General features: G+C 39.0%; 1 protein-coding gene across 1 annotated transcript; it reads left to right on the top strand.

Annotated features, from left to right (window-relative positions):
- Nucleotides 1–1,261: 1,261 nt before the first annotated feature.
- cdk5r1a (cyclin dependent kinase 5, regulatory subunit 1a (p35)) lies at nt 1,262–5,964 on the top strand. The gene is made up of 2 exons (XM_058418209.1): nt 1,262–2,431; nt 4,598–5,964. The coding sequence occupies exon 2, from the start codon at nt 4,684–4,686 to the stop codon at nt 5,563–5,565; it is 882 nt and encodes a 293-aa protein (XP_058274192.1). The 5' UTR covers nt 1,262–2,431; nt 4,598–4,683; the 3' UTR covers nt 5,566–5,964.
- The last annotated feature ends 9,728 nt before the right edge of the window (nt 5,965–15,692 follow it).

The raw sequence follows: 15,692 nt of genomic DNA, 5'->3' as shown, positions 1-15,692 counted from the left end.
ATACTACTTCAGTGTTACATGTCTAAATCAGCCTGTAGTCTAGCTGCAAGCTTTAAGTTTGTCTGTAGGATTCCACCACTTCCAAGTCCTTTGGTTGCTTTATCAACATCACACTACATTCACATTAGCACACAAATTTTACATCAAGTAAAAAACGAGCTGGAGTTTGCCAACACAGTTTCCTGACTTCAATCAGTAGGGTGTATAGGGTTCATCTCAGTCAGCTCCCTAGTTTAGTAGTCAGGGCACTGATCAGGGAGTCGGCCATATTAAGGGCTGTCTCTCTCACTCACAAAACCCTTCCAGTGTCCTGGAATGGTTGCTCTAGTCATGTTTTCTGAAGATCCTCAGCTCTTAAAAACCTCTTAGCCAACTTCATCTACAAATGTAAGCAATTTTTATTGTAAAAATTATTACGTAGATTAGGGATTTTTATGTTCTTTATACGGTTTGTTTGATTCTAAAGGCTTAAATGTTTATTGTTTTAAAAAATATAATTTGCTAGCTACACTATATTGGCAAAAGTTTTGGGACACCCCTCCAAATCATTAAATTCAGGTGTTGTTTTTCAGGGGTTGGGCTCGGCCCCTTAGTTCCAGAGACAGGGACTCTTAATGCTTCAGCATACCAAGACATTTTGGACAATTTCATGCTCCCAAATTTGTGGGAACAGTTTGGGGATGACCCCTTCCTGTTCCAACATGACTGTACACCAGTGCACAAAGCAAGGTCCATAAAGACATGGATGAGTGAATTTGGTGTGGAGGAACTTGCCTGCACAGAGTCCTGACCTCAGCCTGATAGAACACTTTTGGGATGAATTAGAGAAGAGACTGTGAGCCACGTCTTCTCGTCCAGGATCAGTGCCTGACCTCACAAATGTGCTTCTAGAGGAATGGTTGAAAATTCCCATAAAAACACTCCTAAACCTTGTGGAAAACCTTCCCAGAAGCTGTTATAGTTGCAAAGGGCAGGGCCAACTCCATATTACATTCATGTGCATGTAAAGACAGACATCCCAGTTTTGGCCTGGCTCACAGTCTCGGCTCTAATTCATCCTAAAAGTGTTCTACAGTGTGTGTAAGTCTTTGGTCTCAAATGTATGTGTGTGTTTTTTTTAATTTCAGTGACGTCAGGATTTAATCATGTGCTACATTCAGTCAGACCTTAATTCAGTCATTCAGTGGTATCTTGCTTAAAAAAAATTGTTTAAATAAGATATTGCTGGTGTGGAATATTTTTGTGTAATTGCATGGCCTCATGGCCTGTCAGCAGCTACAGCAATAATTAAAACTGCAGGTTTATATGAATGCTTTTATTCTAATATGTTAATATTTCTATAGTAACATACAACCATCATCCAGTTAAGAGTGCAGGTTCATACTGTTATTTAATCATCCAATCATGTGGCAGCAGTGCAATGGAAAAAATCATGGAGATACAGGTCAAGAGCTTCAGGCAACATTCTCATCAATCATCAGAATGAAGAAAAAGTGTGATCTCTGTGACAGTGTGACATTTCGGCATGGTTGCTGCTACCAGAAGGGCTGGTTTTTGGATAGTTCAGAAACTGTTGTTGAAAATCTCCTGGGATTTACACACTCAATAGTCTCTATTAGAAATGTCTGCGGAAAATGGTTTGAGCTGCTAGGAAGGATATACTGTAGTAACTTATATAATCACGCTTTACAAACGTGAATGCTCAGAAAAGCATTTCACCACAGACGGAACATTATAACAGTGTCGGTCATAAGAAAATAATCAACATTGTGTGATGCAGCATTACATTTGAATGTTAACTTAAGATTAAAGCAAACTGCTACAGTAGGCTGATGTTGGTCATAAACACCTGGCTCTATTTCCCTTCAGCTAGTCCTCTCCTCTTTTCACTATCCCTCCATCACCTCCTTTTCTTTCTCTCCTCCCTCCCCTGCATCTGCTCCCTGCCTCCCTGTGTATATGTGTTAGTCACATACCTTACTTCTCTCCAGTACTCTATTTATTAGCGCGTGCATTCTATATATATTGTGTGTGTGTGTGTGTGTGCATTAAGCCATTCGTCACCATCATAAAGATCATCATCACCATCATAGTAATCATTGCCGTCGTCTTTGGCTTAAAACGAAGCGCAGGATTTCTTTACGCTTCCACAAACACCGGACACCGACATCTGAATGGAACGTGCATTCTGCGCGTGCTGATGTGAAAACGCATATATTAGGTCGTAGAAATAGACGCACGTGCAACCAGAGCTTTAATGTAGAATGCAATCGGTGGACACACACACACACGCACGCGCACACGTTTATGGCTTTGCTGGTTTCAGATCGTTGATTCGAGGCTGCAGTTACAGGAGGCTTTAACACACTGGGAACATGCACGAGCACTAAACTGAAGATTATCGACAGCACGCGGAAATCCCCCCTGGATGGTAAGTGCGTCTTTTGCACCATGTTGTTATTTGGCTCAACATCATGGACGACGTGTCCTGCAGGATTAAACCTCAATATTAAAGTTATTAATTATTCATGAGGAGAATCTGGAGATGGTGCTAGTGTCTATGCATTTAGGCTCTTTTTCTCGCGTTTGTAGGTCAGAAATTAAACCAGCATGTGCATGAATATCATGTCATTATATTACATTTCCTTTTCCATTTATTTTATTTAGATTATTGGTGTCTTCTAGGGTTATACTGCCACAAATAATACAGCTGGTGCAGAATAGCCATAATGCAGCGTACTGTTTGTTTTTAAATAATAATAATAATAATAATAATAATAATAATAATAATACCAAGAATAAGTTAATGTAACGAATATCCCATTTATCCTTATAATTATAATCCAACATGGCTGTTTTTTTTTTTTTGTCAGCAAACGAGCTAAAGCAACTGAGCTAGTCAAGGCAGATGCTAACTGGCTGCAGCAACAGTTTGATAGCAAACTCAGTTTTCTTTCGTTTCACCGAACAATTATTAATCGCACGATTAGACTAATAATTAGTGTTGAAATATATAATATACAAATATATTATTATAAACGTGGTATACGAAAGCGTTTCTAGTTTTGATGAGACTCACACGATGATGCCAGGGTTCATGCACTCAGGCTCGTTTTGTGTTTAAAAAATAAAAAAATTAACAATAATTTGTGTTCCTATTTCATGGCTGCAGTATCAGTCACTGACTCTGTTTCCTTTTGTTTTACAGTATAGTTTAAAAAAAAATTATACATGGTATATGAAAGTCTTTCTATTTTGAGAAGTCTGTGTAACAAACGCTGTTAGCATTAGCAAGCTAAGCTAGAGGCGAGCACTGATCTATTTAGCTCGGAAGTGAAGTTAGCACACTACAGACAGATTTAACATGAATTTTCGTTTTAAAATAAGCATGATATAGTAGTTAATGTTGGTTAAATTGACTGAAACATTACTTCTTTGACTTATTCTTCTTCTTCTTGCTATTATTATTATTATTATTATTATTATTATTATTATTATATGGTGTTATGGCCTAGCTCTAACAGCTCAGAGACTTATGTCTTATTACCTCTTCCTTTTAAAAATACTTAAAAAATGTTTTTCTTTTGCCACAAAATAACTGGTGATACAAAACAGTCTTTCTCAAAATTTCAATCTCCAATCTATCTATCTATCTATCTATCTATCTATCTATCTATCTATCTATCTATCTATCTATCTATCTATGAGTATAATAATAATAATATTTCTAGCAGGATTGTGGCAGCCATTTTAAAAATCAGCGGGACACAGCTGTCATTAAGTGACTTTCACCCCCCACATCCACACTCCACACCCCTTGGGGCGAGACTACACTCAGACCCAAAATTTCACACGGATCAAATTCATCAAATTATCGACCGTAAGGATCGAAACCACTCCAAACAAATGTGGACAATTTCCTTCAGTGCTTTCCTGAATTTATGAATTTAGCTCATACCAATTATATGAGCACACAGGAACTTAATTACTTATCAAGCGAACCTATGGTTAAGTATTGTCATTATACTTGTAGGTATTAATTTGAACCATGTTCATTACTGCTTACATTTCTTTTACTGTATTTCACCAGTTTTACGTCGGCCAGTAGACACATTATGGCCGTCGATGTCGGAATGAGGCTTGAAGATAGAATCAGGAATCAGTGATAGATTCTATCTATCATGATGGCTATGAAGCTGGACAACAGAGTCTACAGCTTTATGATATTATCTTGAATTGTGTCAAACGAGCGTGAATGGCACCTGGTGAGATATGAACACGTACAGGTTATTAGGCAATGAGCCAAGGTCACCACATTAATACACTCCTTGTGTTGCATTATTAGTTATGAATTTATTTTTGTTTATTTTTTGTTACATCATCATGAGCCTAATGATAAGGTAATCTTACTAATTACATGCTGTTAATGTGATGCTGTCCAAGGCTATGTCCACATTCATACAGATGAATTTCAAAACAAATCTTTTTGGCTTAGTATAAAACAAAAAAAACGGAGATATTCAAAAACGATGTATTTTTAGTCATGTAACGCAGTCAATTGTGGTATCTGGATAAATTTTTATCTTTGTGTGTTAAGGTGCAGACTGAGTTCAGCAGTCACATTGTGACTCGGCCTGAGGGACAAGCTTAATCCCCTGCACCACTGTATGAGCGCTGAGTATCATGGGAACTACGCTGTCAGTGTCACCGGGCTACCGTAAGGCAGCGCTATGCGACGAGGCAGCACAGAACAGCAGGAATACCAAGCGCTCCTCGGTTATTGGCGTGTTACCATGGAAACGCATCGTCGCCGTTTCGGCAAGACGGAAGGGGTCAAAGAAGCTCCCTGCAGGAGGAGGAGGGAGTCAGGAAGAGAGTGCTGTTAGGGTTAGTGTCAGCCTCGATGGCAACCTAAACCTCAAGAAGTCTCAATCTTATGCCAATCTATCAGTGTTCACACAAGAAGGAGGGCTAAATGTTCCAAATTCCAAAACCACCAGTGACATTGCTGCCCTCGAGGAACAGGATCAGGATCAGGATGGGTCGGAAGGTTCCAGATCATCGAAGCGGATCTTGGTACAGGCATCAACTAGCGAGCTGCTGCGCAGTCTGGGTGAGTTCCTGTGCCGTCGGTGTTACCGACTGAAGCGTCTATCACCAGGCGACCCGGCCCTGTGGCTGCGTGGCGTTGACCGTGCCCTCTTGCTGCAAGGCTGGCAGGAACAGGCCTTCATCTCGCCTCCGAGCGTGGTCTTCCTCTACATGCTATGTCGTGCTGTGATCTCAGCCGAGGTGGGGAGCGAACGTGAGCTGCGCCTAGAACTGCTCACCTGTTTATACTTGAGCTACTCTTACATGGGCAGCGAGATCTCCTACCCGCTCAAGCCCTTCCTGTTGCAGCAGGACAAAGAAGCATTCTGGGATAGGTGTCTGCAGATCATCCACTGCACCAGCTCTAACATGCTAAAGCTAAATGCCGACCCACGCTACTTCACGCAGGTCTTCGCTGACCTGAAGAGCGAGAGTCAGAGAGGGGAAGGGGAGAGAGTACCTCTTGATCGATAAACACCATGCTGCATATGTATGCGTGTGTGTGTGTGTGTGTGTGTGTAGACAACAAAACATCTCCGAAGCTGCCAGCACTGATTAATACCAGATGCATTTATAGAGTAGTTTCACAAAACACCTTCTTTCCTCAAACTTCTCGACACACAGAAATACTTAGTGAAGTATTATTATGGCTGTGTTTCAACTGTGTTTTATTTCACAAACGTCACGTTTATAGCACTTTTAAAGTCCTTTTGTTAATAATTTATTTTTAGTATTGGTTATTAACCTGTTATGATCGTGATCAGACGAGAAGAAACTGCTACAGTATTTTATTGCGTAAATGATAGTTTTCTATTTTTATACCATTCAGGTGATGAGTGTTTAGTTCATTTGGATGATTTAATTAAAGCCTCATTAAACTGTCATACTTTTGCACAATTACGCGTGTGTTTGTGTGTGAATCGGAATCGTTAGCTGACCTATTTGATTTGATATGAATCACAAACAGAAAGGAAAACTCTATCACATGACACATCTGACACACATATACAGCTATTGTTAGTGTGAGCACTTCAAAATGACACCGCTCCATTTAGGTTCCCTTGTTGTATGAGGTTCACTTGGTAGGCAGCATGTTTAAGCAGCACAGTCATTCCACATGTGATAAAATGAGTTATTCATCAAGCACCATATTGATATGATTACAGATGCTTTGAGATTAGAGACACTAATAAACATGGGTAAAATTTTTTCGATTTCAAATTCAGTTGATATTTTTCCCGTACACAACCATAGACAGTACATTATGTAGTGAATTGCTTTTCTATTAAAAACTAGAATAAAAATTAGATAGTATCAATATGATTTTGCAAAGCCGAAAGCCAAAAGGTGATGAAGCAGTGAACGGGACGGTGAATAAACACAGCTAGAGAATAAACACGGTGAACCAACACAGCGAATCAACAGTGAATAAACACAGCAAACAAACACAGAATGAACTCAGTGAACGAAGGAAAGCAGGGCATGAACAGTGCAGTAGGTGAAGGTGGATTTAAAGAAGATGCACTTTCAGCTCTTCAACATACTTGGACTTGATGGACAGGAACCGGGACACAGCTGGGATGCTGGACATCATACAGTCCTTCATTATGTTGTTCCAGTGTACCATAGGCCGAGGATAAACAATGTTAGTTACATATATAACTAGGTTTTATGACCTTCAAGTTTGATACTGACCCACAATGATTTGATTTTTAAGTTAAGATGTCTTTATTTGTCACATATACATTACTGCACAGTGAAATCTTCAAATCTTCACATATTCTATCCTTGGGGCTTGGGGTCAGAGCACAGAGTCAGCCATGATGCAGCACCCCTGGAGCAGGGTGGGTTGGGGGCCTTGCTCAAGGGCCCAACGGTGGCAGCCTGGCGGCACTGGGGCTTGAACCCTGATCTTCTGGTCAATGACCCAGAGCCACCTAGCTACCACCGTGTCCACATAGCTTTAATGCACATCCTGTGCTCCAGATGTTGCATCCAAATGTGAGCTTCTCTAGGTTGTGGGATTAATGTAAACGTTTCACTGCATGTCTGTGTCTGTGTCTACAAAACAGTGTATAAAGAATTGCACAAAAATCTTCAAACATCCAATGAGCCGCAGTCCTGCTCTACTGATCCTTGACTGAAGGAAGGGTACAATATCTCTTTACAGCTGTGATGAGCAAAAAAGCTTTTCACAACTTATACCAGGCTACCAGGCTTGACTTCCTATCAGTGAAGAACAATAATATAGTCTATAATATAGTGTACAACTGAAACTGGACAGTTGAAGACCGGAAAAATGTCATCTGGATTAGTGAACTAATTTCACCTTGAGATCAGCTGTAATATGCAAGTGGTAGAAAATTTTGCAATCACTGCATCACCACTGACCAATCCTGTCAAGAATTCAGGCTGGTGATGGTGGTGTAATGGTGTGATGTCATCTTATCAATCTGCTAGTTAAATCCTAATATAACCAGACAGCTGAAATTTCTGCTGTGCTGAAAAATGACCTTAGCAGGTGCAATTCCCTCTAGTGTCCATTAGGTGGAGCCACATACACACTTTTGGTGGAATTTTTTATTTTTATTTATTAATTTATTTTATATTCTCATCAACGCTGTATTGTGCATTACACTAGCAGTGTGATGAATATTGTGTTAAATTCCCACAAGACACTGCAGCAGGTCGATGGGCAAATGATTGCGTTAGACAGTGAAACCACAGGAAAGAAAAAAAAAACAAAAACAAGGAAAGAGTGTGTATACAGTATGTGTTGTGTGTTGCTCCATGGAATGTGTGTTTAACTGAAGCTCCTGATTGGTCATTCCTCTTCATGACGTCATCAGCTGGAATTCAAATTGGGCAATTTTTTAAGACTATTTCAGTGGCGAAAGTTTATTTTTTTTAAATATCATTTTTTATTTATAGACAAACTGAGTTTGAAGTGAGTCCGAAAGCTAAGCTCTTATTCAAAAAGTACCCTTTTAATGGACTTTCTAACACACACACACAGAATGGCAGTGACATCATTACTGTAGGGACATTAGAATCCATTAGGGATGTTAGTGAGTGGACGCACTGTCTCTGCAACTGCTTACTGTTGTCTTTTCGAATTACATGCACCCATATCTCACATTTTATTTTCTCTCTCTCTCTCTCTCTCTCTCTCTCTCTCTCTCTCTCGCTCTCTCGCTCTCTCTGTGTGTGATGTAATAAAGGCATAGGACATGTTCTCTCTTCCCCAGGAGCAGGGATGTCTTTGCTTGTTTGTCACACAGTCCCAGTCCTCAATCTGGACCCATTCCTTAAACACACACACACACACACTGAAACAGTGGATTGTGTCTGTACACAAGACTCTTTATTATTCTGCACTTTTTTTTCTTTACATAGACTTAATTTTTTTATGCAGAGTGTTGCAAGTGTCTTTAACAGTGTTCTGTGGAAGAAAATGGTCAGTGCACAAAGAGACAGAGCAGACATTCCCACGCACTCTAATCATCAGTATTACTGGTGTAAGATTAGTATATAATGATAATGCATGCAACAAACCACTGTGAAGTGGAAAAAACCCACACAGCTAAGCGTATACACTATTACACATATACAGTATAAATAAACGCATCCAGGCATACACTATTACACATATACAGTATAAATAAACTACCGCAGAATATATTCCAGAGGTCATTTTTAGGTAACAGACGACATTAATATGAATCAAATATTAAGTGAGACATTTATATATTATCAGGAGGAGTTTATGGCCATGAGTTTATTTATTTAGATACACTACATGGCCAAAAGTATATGGACATTTGACCATTCTTGAGGAACATAGTAATCCAAAGGCCCTGCATTCATATGGATCGTCCCCACCTCACTGTAATAACCTCCAGTCTTACAGGAAAAGGCTTTTCACTAGGATTTTGGAATGTGGCTGTGGGGATTTGCTCATTCAGCCACAAGAGCATTAGTGAAGTCAGGCTCTGACATCAGGTGAAGAGGCCTGGCAAACAGATGGCATTCCAGATCATTCCAAAGGTGCTGTGGATTGAGGTCAGGGCTCTGGGCAGGCCACAGACCAGTGCTCCACATCGTCATGAGCAAACCGTGTCCTAAAGGATCTCGTTTTGTGCACAGGGATATTGTGCTTGAACAGGTCGAGGCTAAACCCTTTAAGAAAAGTTGCAAAGCTATAGTATAAATAAATAAATAAATAAATAAATAAATAACAAGCAGGCCATAAACAAATAAATAAATACAGACAGACAAATAAATAAAAAAGAAAAATATAAATAAATAAATAAATGTCCAAGTAAATAAACAATTAAATAAATAAATAAATGAATAAATAAATAAAAGTACTTACCCTGACTAGATGTGTAAAATCAAACCAAATTAAACAGCAATACTAAGATGGAATACTTCTGTGAAACCTTAAAAAGACCTTGCAGATAGATCCTACCCTCTCTACTGATTTTTGTGCAGGTATTGAAGCAATTCTAGCCAGAAGTATTAATCAGGTAAACTGTCAGGTGGAAAAGCTCTATAAGACAGAGACAAATTCAATTTCTTTGTTACATCCACAGAGCTACAGTACACAGTGTGTCATTCCTGCCCTGAAACTCTTCATTGCGAGTTCTCAAGCTGTGCAAACATCACAAAGAGCAAATACACGTAAGGCACGATGTAGATGGGTTTGGAGTGAGTGTCAGGAAATGATGTATGACTGAGGGTCTAGTCAGGGCCTTTATCGCATGCAGGAAGTGAAATGTTATGAAATGTAATGCTCTGTGTTGGATCTCATGCTGTGGTAGCGTTTGCTGTAATGTAAGGCTGTGTTTTGGGTGACCAGAGTCCTTCATTGTTCCGTTTGCTTTTACTCCGTGTCGGCCGGCTGTTAGCGACAAAGTCAGAATTTGGATATCAAATTGTGAAGACGATAGAGGCAAAAAAAAATCACCAGCATTCAACGCTCACCACTTTATTCAGAAGGTTAAGGGTTTGATTATTGAGTTAGAACAAAGTGAACTAAATTTAGATTTTTCATTTAGTTCAGACAAAATGAACTAACTTTCAGATTGATTTCTCAGTTCTGTTTCCTCTACACACACACACCTGTATATGTGTAATAGTGTGTGCGTGCGTACAGTCACACATAGCTGTGTGGGGTTTTTCCACTTCACAGTGGTTTGTTTCATGCATTATCATAATATACTAATCTCACACCAGTAACACTGATGATCAGAGTGCGTGTGAATGTCTGCTCTGTCTCTTTGTGCACTGACCATTTCCTGCCACAGAACAATGTCAAAGACACTTGCAACACTCTGCAGAAAAAATGAAGTCTATGTATCAATCTTATCATCAATATTATCTTTGAAGAAGAACGTGAGAATGTCTAAGCACTGGTGGTCCAGTTACTTAGATTACAGTAAGATTGATTGTGATTACTGTGTTTATGGAACTGGCACAAAGTGAAATAATCATAACATGCTGGATTTCTTACACTAATTAGCTTAAAGGTTACTGTATATGTTATACACCGATAAAGCATAGCATTATGACCACCTGCCTAATATTGTATTGGTGCATGTTTTGGTGCCAAAACAGCCCTGACCCACCATGGACTCCACAAGATCCCTGAAGGTGTGTTGTTGTATCTGGCACCAGTGATGCCATGGCTGCCATGATGAGGAGACAATCAGTGATATTCACATCACCTAGGAGCATGTATAGGAGCATCTCTAAGTGATCTGTTTTAGATATACTTATATTTTAGTCATTGCTCATTATGTAGATTTAAAGTCATTTCATTTAAGGCCCTGTCCTTGAGGCACATGATGTGATAATAAAGCAAAATTTTTTCACCATTTTCACTTTTTTAATTTTCTGCATTTGGCGTCTGATTAATCCAGAGCTGCTTATATTTATTCATTTATTTTAAATATCTGAGCAACTGATGGTTAAGAGCTTTGTTCAAGGCAAATAACAGTGGAGACTGGATACATCTGAAGGTCTCATTATATCGTTTTGAATTTTACTGTTTTTAAAAATCTTGCACCTTCATGCGTCTATTTCAGTGTTGCATACAAAGGTGCTAACAGTTTATGATTACTGAGCATTCGTTAATCACTTTTGCCTTTTTGATATTTTAGAAATCACAACTTACATATGGACAGTAGTTTGATTTTCAATAAGAAGTGGCAAAAATATGTTTTATAAAAATCTCAGTAAAGCCAAATTTTCGATTCAATGAAAACTAAACCACTTATAAAAAAAAAATAATAATAATAAAAATAAAAAATATCATAAATGTGAAGATTGATTGACTAAATGTTTAGTGTTAAAAGTGCTCTATGAAAAAATAATTGCATTTAATTAAATTAGTAAATTGAGTATTGTGATAAGGCTTGGTGTGACATTACAACACAGCAACACAGCATCATTTAACCACAACCAAACAATACATTAATGCCGGAAAATAGTTATTTTTACGAAGAAATTTTGAATTTTAGGGCCGTGGTAATAAATTGGACCCAAATACAAACCTATAATTGATTTTCTGGCCTCTGGAAGGGAGAATGACTGAGAGATGAGATTTATAAATATACACTATTGTAATTCTTGGCTATATTCTCTAAGGCATAGTGTTTTTCTGTTTACCTGCTCGATGTATGAATACAACCTCGCTTCCTCCATCCACCCACCATCTCACCTTTTAACCTGGCTACAAGCATGCTTATGTGATAATAAACATGTGTCATTGTATGAACATGCACTAGGGTCCTTCTCCATCTCTTACTGCTAGTTAAACGTTCTGTTCTCTGTTCATAAACTAATCTGATTATGCACTTCCTGTTGTCGGTTATCACCAGCACGTCCGCATTCCTCAATCCGGTAATTATCTAAAACAAACGGCTCGCAGATATCAACAGAGGCCGCTCCTCTGATTCAGCCCATCATCATGAGAAACATTTGGCTGGAATTATGCGTACACTAATTCACAATTACACTGATCAGCCTTCATGACAACGAGAAACAACCTTCGTCATGGGGCTGTGTGTGCTGCTAAAGCACAGTGTCTCGGAGAAAAATGTATTTCATGTATTTGAGTAACTGATGAGCTTCAACCAAACCTCACTGTCCACAGAAACCTTCCTCATGCCTCGGTTTCTTCTTAATGTTCCGCTCAAACGTCACCGATCCTTAGCATGCAACCTTGTCATTTGACCTTCACTCAAGCTTCTATCCACTCTACATCACCTGAATGCTAATGGAACTCACTTGTTTACAATCATGAGCCTCCTTTTATAACCTGGCCTAATCTACTTTATGCCTGTTTACTGATCACCTGACCATCTGCGTCCCTTTGGTTCGTCTGTCATATTGGTTTAAACAAAAACTAACTCGGCATGTCTCCTTAAAGGCACTGCCTGGTGTAAAAAAAAGGGACGCCACAAACATCCCCTTTCTACTTCACATTTGCAAACGAGAGCAATTTCTATACTCATTTTCTTCTGAGATGGAAAAAAAGACCCTGAACATTAACAGTGTGTGTGTGTGTGTGTGTGTGCTTAAGTCTCCAATGTTGTGTGACGCTTTCATCGCACACCTGGTATGACAATCTTAACTAGTGTGTGTGTGTGTGTATGTGTGAAACTAGTGTGTTAGGGTGATAACCTTCAATACCCTCTGACAAGTTTATCAGACATCTGCAGAAACAAGAGGGACAATCAGACTGATCTCACTTTAGTGTCTGTGTGTGTGTGTGTGTATGTGTGTGTGTGTGTGCATGTGTGTGTGTGTGTGTGTGTGTGTGTGTGTGTGTGTGTGTGTGAGAGAGAGAGAGAGAGATCGGGGGTAATTACTGCACGGCAAAATCTTCTGGGAGTTGCCAAGATCAAAGTCACACAAGACAAAAATACTGTAAATAAGGCAGAAAGTGATGAGATAAAGTGATAGAGAGATAGAGAAAGAGAGAGAGAGAGAGAGAGAGAGAGAGAGAGAGGGATGTTTACTGAGGGGTGGTACTTAAAAAATACAGCTGCCATGTTCATATTTCAAACAGTGTCCTGTCACTCCTCATAGTGTCCTTTACAGAGGGCAATTCCATAATTCCGATCACTTGACAAGCGTGAATATGGCCGTGCCGTAAATACTCAAAGCTCTGGCTCTGAATTAAAATGATTAAGGATGAAATCTGTTCATCACACACAAACACACATACATCACACATATGCGTTAAGATACACCAGCAGCTTGAGACCATACACTGTGGCTAGGAAGGAAGACATTACTAACAACACTCCATTGTTCCACGTGCTACTATCTAGTAACCTTATGCTAGGAATCTGAATCATACAGACTAGCAGCTTGTTTGAAGATATACTGTGTGTGTGTGTGTGTTCTATACAGCATGTTTCCTGTTGAACAATCTAATATAATTAACCAGCAAAACTTCCAGACAGCTACATCACAAAATCATGAAAGAAGTTGTTGCACACACATTATCTTCTCTGTAATCCCCTTATCCAAGTCATTCAATCTTTGCAAGATATCTTACAATAGGAATGGTTCTGTACAGTGTAGCTGTGTCCCAAATGACATACTAACACTATGCACTAGGAGGAGAAGAGGTGGGCCAAGGAGGAGGTTTATGGATGTGGATTGAGGGAAGACACACAGATGGTTGCGACAGAGGAAGATGCAGGACCGAGCGAGATGGAGAAAGATTATTTGAAATGCTGAACAGTAAAAAGAAGAAGAAAAATGGTCTCAAATGGAACACTAATTTTTACTAACTAGAAGTATAAGCAGTTACAAGATTTGTCTAAGATGTCCACTGGAATGTCAGGTGCCATCTTGAAATTTTTTTCTCCTCCAGCACCAGCATCTGGTAGCCCCGCCCCCTTCCTCTACATAAGCAAATATGCAAGCTTTGAGTGCATGAAGTGTCCAGATTTCTATATATTTTTGGTTGAATAACTACATCATTCAGGTTCTTAATGTGCACTTCTTCATGTTGGATGTTTCAGTGTGAACACACTACTCACACTATAAATTAGAGCATAAGCATGCTATTTGGGATGTGCCCACTGTCTGCACTTACACTTTGTCTTTATTATTAGAGTCGATTCTGTTTGTTTTCTATAAAGATTTGTAACTAGCAAAGTTTTTCTACACTAGCCCAATTTGGCGTAAAATGACTCTGGCATAAAATTAACTATCCTGTCCACTGCTTATCCTCCAATGATAATGTTTACAAGTCAAGCAAGGGGCAGTGTGATTCCTTCCCCAATGGGCCTCCAATAGCAATTGCTGCAGCTCCCATTTTTGACCAGTAGGTGCACTGAGAACTCCATGGGTGCTAAGTGGGGCAGTGAATGCACACAACATTTTAGAAAGACGAGAAAATCAATTGGACATTAGCTTAAATCTGTCAAGTAGCAACATTTTCAAGTCAAAGATCAACAGGAAAAGCTATCCAAATTCCGCAGATCTCAGTTCTATCTATGTGCTGGACAAACGAGTCTAATAAATGGAGGCTTCAGTTTGTTAAAGCTGATTGGTGTAGAATACTTTATATTATTTTGCATTCATATCTATTTTGACATCATGATTATTCATGCTGCTTTTGTAGAAAGGACATTATTTACATTACATTATTGACTGTCCAGTGTCACCCCAAAGACTATAAGTTTCCCTTCTGAGCCTGGTTCCTCTCAAGGTTTTTTCCTCATATCATCTCAGGAAGTTTTTCCTTGCCACTGTCTCCTCAGGCTTGCTTATTAGGGATACAGTTTAGGGATAAACAGTAACTTACCTTTAAACTTTATAATTTTTCCTGTTTTTCTATACTTCTGTGAAGCTGCTTTGAGACAATGTCCATTGTTAAAAGCGCTATACAAATAAATTGAATTGAATGTTACTTTGATTACTCTTATATTTAAAAGCCTACAATCTGTATATAAGAATAATTTATTTGATAATACATAAATAAATAAATACATGCATTGAAATAATTAATAATTATTATTAATTATTATTATTAATTAAAGCATTTTTAAAGTATTATTAATTAAAGCAGCATGTTCCACAACACACACAAACACACATTCTATGTTGAGTGTATGTGTTTATTGTGTGTGAGTGTGCGTGTGTGTGCATGTGTGTGTGTCAGTTAATGACATTTGGCAGGGATTTTTTTTTTTAACAGTCCATTGATTCAGAGTAGCACAGGAAACATGAACACAATCACCCTCACTTCCTTCTGATCTACTTCCTGTTATAACCCCACAGGGGTGGGGCTTTATAGCATTTGGGGGGTGAGCAGAAGGTGTTGGAGTATGGAGGGAGGATCCAGGATTAAAAGTGCATAGAAATCCGGAAAAAATGTCATGAAACAGGAACCAGAACTCTGGGCTCGATTATTTGTGCCTGTCAGTGACACATAGTAGTTAGAATGAGAGAGAATGGACATTACTCACAGTGTAATTATAGACTCAGCCTTTGTTCTTGGAGATTGGGCTATGGAGCTGTAACTCTTGTGCTTGTAATCAAAGTACAAAATGTACAAACACACACACACACAC

Source organism: Hemibagrus wyckioides, linkage group LG02, assembly GCF_019097595.1.
Source record: "Hemibagrus wyckioides isolate EC202008001 linkage group LG02, SWU_Hwy_1.0, whole genome shotgun sequence".
Lineage (NCBI taxonomy): Eukaryota > Metazoa > Chordata > Actinopteri > Siluriformes > Bagridae > Hemibagrus > Hemibagrus wyckioides.
The sequence above is the reverse complement of the archived record's forward strand: the minus strand, read 5'-3'. Positions and strand labels throughout refer to the sequence as shown.

Excerpts from the sequence above, each read along its gene's own strand:
- cdk5r1a (XM_058418209.1), top strand. The coding sequence starts at position 4,684 with ATGGGAACTACGCTGTCAGTGTCACCGGGCTACCGTAAGGCAGCGCTA.